This window comes from Fragaria vesca, linkage group LG6 (genome assembly GCF_000184155.1).
Source record: "Fragaria vesca subsp. vesca linkage group LG6, FraVesHawaii_1.0, whole genome shotgun sequence".
In the NCBI taxonomy this organism is placed as follows: Eukaryota; Viridiplantae; Streptophyta; class Magnoliopsida; order Rosales; family Rosaceae; genus Fragaria; species Fragaria vesca.
Window position 1 is genome coordinate 8615312 of NC_020496.1, and position 7633 is coordinate 8622944.

Genomic DNA, 7633 nt, shown 5'->3' on the forward strand with positions numbered 1-7633 from the left:
AATGGCTCGAAATATCTGATAATCGTTGGAGATTCATAACCAATGTAGATACCCAATCGTCTCTGAGGACCCATTTAGAACGCAGTGGAGGCGTAATTGGCATATAAACTGAACAACCGAAAATGTGTAGATGCGAAATGTCAGGCTCATATCCAGTGACCAACTGGTACGCACTGAATGGTTGTTTGGCAGTGGGTCTGAAACGAATAAGTAAGGCTGCATGCAATATTGCATAGCCCCATGACGCAATTGGAAGGTTGGTGCGCATTACCAACGCTCGAGAAATAAGCTGAAGCCGCTTAATCGTAGCTTCGGCGAGACCGTTTTGCGTGTGAACATGGGGTACGGGATGCTCGACTGCAATCCCGATAGACATGCAATAGTCATCAAAAGTCTTTGATGTAAATTCTCCAACGTTATCCAGTCGAATTGACTTAATTGGATAATCCGGGTGGTGAGCCCGAAGTTTAATAATTTGTGCTAGGAGTTTTGGAAATGCAGCATTACGTGTGGACAAGAGCGCGACATGAGTCCAACGCGTTGAAGCATCCACCAGGACCATAAAGTATCGAAATGGTCCACATTCAGGATGGATGGGTCCACAAATATCACCTTGGATACGATGTAGAAATGGAATGTTCTCGGTGTTATCTTTAGCGTAAGACGGTCTCGATACTACTTTCGCTAAAGAGCAAGCTTTGCAAAACGAACGATGAGCGTTTGAAAGAGTCAACGACACATCAAGGGAAGAACGGCGCGCCTCAATTGCTTGAGGGAGCGGCCGAGCGGCAGCCATGAAGTTGGTGCTGAGCCCGGGAGACGTCAAAGTCCCCTTTGGGCCGTGGTGACCAGTTGAGGCGTCACCACCATGATTCAAAATGATATCATTTCCCAGATATTTTCGTTTTGATTTGAAGAAGGGATGTCCATGAGAATTACGCAGAATTCAGATCATCATGTCCCTTCCAGGATGACCAAGTCGATCATGCCAAAGCTTGTATGAGTCAGAGTCCCAAAGATCCTGTTTGGCGACTACATGGGATTCAATAATCCGAATCGTAGTAAGGTAAAGACCACTAGATTGACTCATGAGTTTCTCCAATATACTTTTGCGTCCGTATTCATGAGAAGTGATACACAAGAACTCAGTTCCATCTTCACAATGAGTTTCCAAGTGAAAGCCATTAGCGCGAATGTCCTTAAAGCTCAACAGGGTTCGGTGCCCTTTTGGGGCATAAAGAGCGTCCGTGACGTGGATCATAGTGCTATGAGGCAGAAAAAGGCGAGCGGTTCCACGCCCGAGGATCACAGGGGAAGATCCAATCATTGTCGTCACAGATGATTTACAAGGCACTAACTCAAGAAATAGTTGCCGGTTCCTTAGAATTGTGTGGGTTGATCCACTATCTGCGAGGCACTCGATCTCTCCAAGAGACATACCTACAAAAGAGAGTAGATATATGAGTAAATAGGTCGATATCGAGCTATTTAGAAGGATTGAAAAAGCTAAAAGTAGCAACAATCCCGAGAGTGCTAAAAATTTCTCGCGCAGAATGACCTTTGCGCGCTAAAACAGTCATAACTCCTTCGTTAAAATAGATATGGACGAACCGCAAAATGTTCTGAAAACTAGACTCGTAGAGCTTTCCAATGATATAAACCTCACTGTCTGGTTCGTCCGGAGCTGTTCACAAAGCTCAAACGAAGTGACTGTCCAGGGAGGACAGATTACTGTTTTTTCGCAGAATTGGCATTAGCAAAGTTTTTGAAGCTTGCTGGTGGCATGGAGACGAAAACTCAGCCACAGGGACGTGTTGATGATCAAAGAACCTAGGTGATTCGATGATGGTCCGGTTTTGTCAAGTCTTTAACGTCTTGGCAATTGGAGTAATACCGTAGAGGGAATCCAAAATCAAAAGCTTTCGGTAACTTCAAATTAAGTATGACCAGGCATGTCCGTAGAGGGTCGGTAGTGCGAGGCACACTTAAACCACTAGCTCCTTAATTTCGGACAATTCTAAGACATCATACTAACTTGGATGAGCCTAGTTGAACAATTGATGATGGAAAATCCGCTATAGGTAAAAGACTTGAGCCGGAAAACACGTGAGTAACTCTCCTTGAGAGTCACGGCACCGTATGTCACCTCCTTTAAGGGAGAGACCGAAGACGGCGTTGATGCCATGTTTTCTAAGGTAGATGTAAATCAATTCGAACCATGTAGAGACAAGAAGAACCATGAAATAAACTTTCATTAATGCGCTGAAAAGAGTACATAAGGGTCTCAAAAAAAATTGTAGAAGAAAACTAAGCATGGCATGCTGACGATGCCTTATTACATCATGACTTGTAAAAGGGAAAACAATCTAGCCGGTGACGTCAAAGTCAGGGGCATCTAAGTCAGAACATTGTCCATTAGGGTCAGCGACCTTGAAGGTAACATTATGTTCAACTCCATTGTTTTCAGTGGAATTGACTTCCATCAATTCCTTGTATTTCTTGTATGCGGCAACAACATTTGCAGGAGCGCGACAGCTTTTAGACCAGTGGTCCTTGGACCCACACCTGTTGCATTGACCATCAAAGGCAGAAGAAGAGCGAGCATGCTGCTTCCGAGGAGGAGCGGCGCCGCCCTTGGGGCCGGCGGCACCGGTGTCTCGACGCCATGAGTTGGTACGGCCACTAAAGCCGCTACCTTGTCCCCAAGAACTAGAGGCACGGTGGTGTTGATTCCCACGTGCATAAGGTTCATTCCTATGTTGATCCTTGCGTTTCGGAGCTTTCTTATTCTGGTTGCAATTGTAATTAGTTTCCGGAATTTTCCGGGTGCCTACAGGACGCAAATTATGCTGATCATTGATCATATTATTCTTTTCTTCCATAAGGAGTTGCGTCATTAAGCCGCTAAATGTAGTAATCCTCTTATTTGTGAACTCAAGCCGATATTGGTTCATGAGAATCTTAGCAGCTGAAGGGAAGGTCGAGAAAGTCTTTTCGATCATGTCGGCATCACTTTTCTCGACTCCACATGAGCTCAGTTGAGCTTGTAGGCAAAGCATATCCCTGTTGAAGTCATCAACCTTCTTGTAATCCAAAAGTCGGATTTCATCCCAACGAGCAATTAGTTCTGGGAGCAAGGTCGAGTGAATGTTGCCGAAGCGTTCGGCAAGGGCATCCCACAGATCTTTTGAATCGTGCTTGGATTGATACTGCCTGCGCAGTGTGGGATCGATATGCTTACGAAGGAACATGAGTGCCTGAGATTTTGTTCTCTTGCTAGGCGGTTCCTGATCTGAATCGGGGAATATGGTCTCGGTCAGATCCTTAGCGATAAAGGTCTGTTATATGTCCGAGACCCAACGATGGTACTCAGTACCATGGGCGTCGAGGACGTCAAATTCAATGCCTCTGTCCATCTGCATACAAGAGATAACAAGTCGTATTAGTTTTCTGTTGGAGACCCTGAAAAAGGTACTCAAATACGATGCTTTTGGTTTGTCTCTCTAGGGTTGATCAAACACAACCCTAAATGTCCGGAGTCGATCAAACACAACCCTAAATGTCCGGAGTCGATCAAACACGACTCGGAAAAAACTTGTGTGAAGGTGATCAAACACACCTTCAAAATAGCAATAACCAAAGTTGATCAAACACAACTTTGGACCCGGGGAGGATAACCGGGATTTTTAAACCTGCAAAGACACCGTCCCAAGCATAGAATGGAGTAGAAAAAGAGGAGAAAGCACTTTATCTCCCCCGAGGTTATTGAACTTTGAAGAGTTTTAGGGTTGTAAAGTAAACATACCGTAAAACTTGGATGCTTGATCGGACGAGAAGGAAGCAGTGGAGCGGACGACCGGGGAGCGGCAGTCGTGGGTAACGACGGCGGCGGCAGCAGCGGCGGCGACGGCAACGACGACGGCGGCGGCGACCTAGGAAGGGCCGAGGGTTTTCGGCTTTTGGTTTTTGGGTTTGGGAAAAAAAACTATTAGCTCAAGGGTTTGAGCAAAGGACTGATAACGTGATGAAGTGAAAGTAAATTGAGAATAGAGAATCGTGAAAGATGTGTATCTCATTCATTGATAGGAGCCCTTTATATAGAGAATTACACATTACTAGTATGGTAAGGATATGAATACATAGATCTAGTCTAACTACATATCATATTGGCATAAGGCAAAGACACACATAAAGAATATCTAGTAAGATATGGAATATCCTAGAACAAAGAATAATATTTTCAGCAATTTTCAAATAAACTGCAAGAGATGTTTACAAGTTTGTGATGAATGGGTACTTCTAACGAGGACTTATAATAAGGACCAAGTGAGGACTTTTAAATGAACGGTTAGATGATATGCATGTTGAAATTTGAAAATATCAACTAATGCTTAAAACACTCATCATCTAACCGTTGTGATCAAATCGGTTTCGGGGACTTTACGATGACCATCATCCCTAGTTCTACTAGTTCCATACCCATAAACATAAAAATCCAATTCAGTTGAAGAAAATGTGCACAGGCCGACTTCCTAGATTTCACCATCCCACAATTCCTCAATACTCCTATAAGGACCAAAAGTGTCATGAACAAATGAAGTCCCTCTTACCAGTCTAGCCTGCAAACATCAAAATCAATGTAATAGTTAGGAGCAAAGACGAAAAAGACAATTCCTCCTGATGAACCTAGTCCCAGAAAAAATAAAAATAAAATACCCATTTAAAGACGCAAGAATAACTGTGAAAAAGGTCTAGAAAGTTTTAGCAAGAGTAACATAGTAGTGCAATGTGTTTACGGGTTTTAATCCAGGTGAAGCGGCAAGATTTTTGATGGTGAAGACTCGCTGGGGAGGTTATAAGATTAATATCATTGAGTACTTGCCTGCCCAATTTGAGAAAGCTTGGTGAACAAGTCCTCTGGGATAGACCACCCAAAGACATCAAAGTTCTGCTTGATCCTTGCTTCATTTGTACTCTTTGGAAGAACACTGTGACCCTTTTGCAGTCCCCATCGAAGAGAAACTTGTGCAGCAGTTTTGCCTAGTTTCTCTGCAACCATGTTCAGAATAGGATTCTCAAGGACGTCACTTTTGATCCATGTTGTGCCTGGAGAACCAAGGGGTGAATATCCCTGAAGGATAAATTCACATATCTTTCAGCTAACTCAGAAGTCTAAGCAGTGTCTAGCGTTTACCGATTAAACATAGGTAAACTAGTTGGATGAATGAAGATAGTAGACATAGAAATTGTTCTTCAATCTTGCATACTCACAGAAACATGAACTCCATTGGATTTACAGAATGAATGTAGCTTGGCCTGCTGCCATGAAGGATGGCACTCCACTTGGTTAACAGCAGGAGGAACACGTGCCACATCCAGCAAATCTGACAGCTTCTTTGTAGAGAAATTGCTCACACCAATAGCTCGAGCCTTACCCAGATCAAAGAGAGATTCCATTGCCCTCCATGTGGCAGGGATATCTGGTTGCATAAGGTTTTCGGGACTAAAATCTACTGAACCCTTCTTCAACCGTACTGGCCAATGCATCTTCATATTGTCAGAAGGAAAATAGTTACATTTGAAGAATGTCCACAAGATGAATGGTATGACGAAAACATGAAATAACAAATTCATGATTAAGTTGATGATGATGATGCCAGCTATTTATAATTTGACATGATATCTAGATAGGGCAACTTAGCCAGACTGAAAGGGATCAGTTAACACATCTAAAAATGGGAGAAAGACGGCTCTGACCTCAGCAAACTATAACAATAGAAATATGCACAACTCGACTTGAACAAGCCTACTACAGTATATACTAGGCCCCTGAAAATTTTCTGATAATGCACACATTGTTCCACTATGCTGAAATAACTTGAGAATAAGCTTTGAAATCATAATACTTACAAGGTGCAAGTCGACATAGTCCAGCTGCAAGTCTCTCAAAGTCTTTTCCAATGCCACTGTTACATCCTCTGGGGCATGATCAGTGCACCTGAAAATCGTATATTTCTTTCAGAAATTAAGAGTCTACCTATTGTAAAGGAACCTTAAGGTTTTAACTAAGCGTCTAAGCTGAAAACAGCTCACATCTTATCTCTTATGGCAGGACCATTTTATATTTTCAGTATAACATGCTCATAAATGAAAATAACAAAAAAAAAATAGCTCATACATCATAACACAACAATACTCGATTAAAAATGAAACACACCAGAGTTTGGAAGTAATCCACAACTCCTCGCGCTTCACCACACCATGTTCAAACAACTTCTTCAGAACTAGGCCAATCTACAAGAAATCCAAAACTACATCTTCATCACAATAAAACAACCAGAAGAACAATTGAACAGGCAAAAAATGCCCGGATCGCAATCAATTAGGTCCAAAAATTTACACTTAAACCTAGTGACACAATTAACGAAAATAAAGCTATAACTTTGAAGCAATTCGGCAAGAAAACAATAGGAATTACCTCCTTCTCATTTCCATAGCGTTGAGCACAATCAATATGGCGGTACCCTGCCTGCAATTAGTACAATCACATGCTTCAGCTTAGTGTTAAATTAGCCAAATCAAAAGCGATTCAATCAATCAAGACTAATCAGAATTCAAATTGGAGAAAGTGTAAGACCTTAACGGCGGTGGCGACGGCGTCGCCGACGACGCCAGGGCTGGATTGCCAGGTCCCTAAGCCCAACGAGGGGATCTTGGCTCCGGTGTTCAGCTCAAAGAATTGAATTTCGTGTGCCATTGAGAGAGAGAGAGAGAGAGAGGTTGGGTGAGGCCTCTCTGGGAGATCTTTATATATGGGAGAGCGGGAGAGAATGTAACGTCTCTGACTAACTGTTTGACTACCGTCAAGTTTCTCTAAGATTTTATAATATTAAATTTAAAAGTTCGTGTCACAATTCCCTTAGCAGGTTTGAGGAGCCTTCGTATTCAGACGTTTGCTGTAGAAGATTAGTTTAACTTTGCTGTGATACTCTCGTGGGTGTGTTACTAATTTACCAACCTGATTTGAATAACGTAATAGAGGTAACTTGCTATCTCACTACCAATCCAAAAAATATATATATAAAGTTCGCAATCAACCGACAACTGGTAATTTCAGGTGGCATAATTTCTTTGAAATTAATAATAATCCAGCAGCATAATGGTAAAACCAACTCCCAGCTAGGCTGGGTTCCAAAAAGAAATGGTAAAACCAAATCAGTATGAAGTTCATTTGTCTAATGCCGAAAGGAACAATGTTGTTCTATGAATCTGCAAGGTGGGAATCTTATTTCTAGTTTCTTGCAAACCAAACATGGAAAGAAACTATAGTTCAGGGTGAACCGAAAAGGTTTCGCCCTAGAAGGCTCAAAAAGTATGAGCGTTGCTTTGCATTATGTATTCGGTTAGGCCAACAAGCCAACCAAAACGCTTCGTAATAGTTGTTTTAGCCAAGTCGCCATCAAGACGAGCACAGCACTGACTTAATCTAGATTTCACCATCCCAGAGTTCCTCAACAGTTCTATAGGACCCAAAAGTGTCATGTACAAAAAAGTCACCTTTGACTAGCCTTTCCTGCAAATTTGGAAAACAATGTAGTATCAGTGACCATCATCACCATCTTGATCAAATTAC

At 42.3% G+C, this 7633-nt stretch overlaps 2 protein-coding genes across 3 annotated transcripts in view; both read right to left on the reverse strand.

The window, feature by feature from the left end:
* Positions 1-2366: 2366 nt before the first annotated feature.
* LOC101308306 lies at positions 2367-3416 on the reverse strand. The gene is made up of 2 exons (XM_004305137.1): positions 3377-3416; positions 2367-3292 (listed from the first exon to the last, which is right to left on the reverse strand). The coding sequence occupies exons 1-2, from the start codon at positions 3414-3416 to the stop codon at positions 2367-2369; spliced, it is 966 nt and encodes a 321-aa protein (XP_004305185.1).
* A 639-nt stretch (positions 3417-4055) lies between these two features.
* The window catches only part of LOC101308393 (aldo-keto reductase family 4 member C9-like), a 4349-nt gene continuing 771 nt past the window's right edge, over positions 4056-7633 (reverse strand). The window contains exons 1-7 of one of the 2 annotated variants that reach the window (XM_004302658.1): positions 6638-6757; positions 6479-6529; positions 6218-6294; positions 5911-5998; positions 5272-5547; positions 4883-5131; positions 4056-4619 (exon numbers count right to left, since the gene is read on the reverse strand). In XM_004302658.1, the coding sequence (XP_004302706.1) occupies positions 4533-4619; positions 4883-5131; positions 5272-5547; positions 5911-5998; positions 6218-6294; positions 6479-6529; positions 6638-6757 (948 nt within the window). In that variant the 3' untranslated portion in view covers positions 4056-4532. Of the gene's footprint in view, positions 4620-4882; positions 5132-5271; positions 5548-5910; positions 5999-6217; positions 6295-6478; positions 6530-6637; positions 6758-7633 lie in introns of those variants that run through there. The other variant, XM_004302657.1, reaches the window with a different exon arrangement.

Bases quoted from the DNA above. Each gene is read 5' to 3' on its own strand.
- LOC101308306 (XM_004305137.1), bottom strand. From the start codon at position 3,416: ATGGACAGAGGCATTGAATTTGACGTCCTCGACGCCCATG. The intron at 3,293-3,376 runs GTACTGAGTACC...TCCCCGATTCAG, and splicing joins TGACGTCCTCGACGCCCATG to ATCAGGAACCGCCTAGCAAG.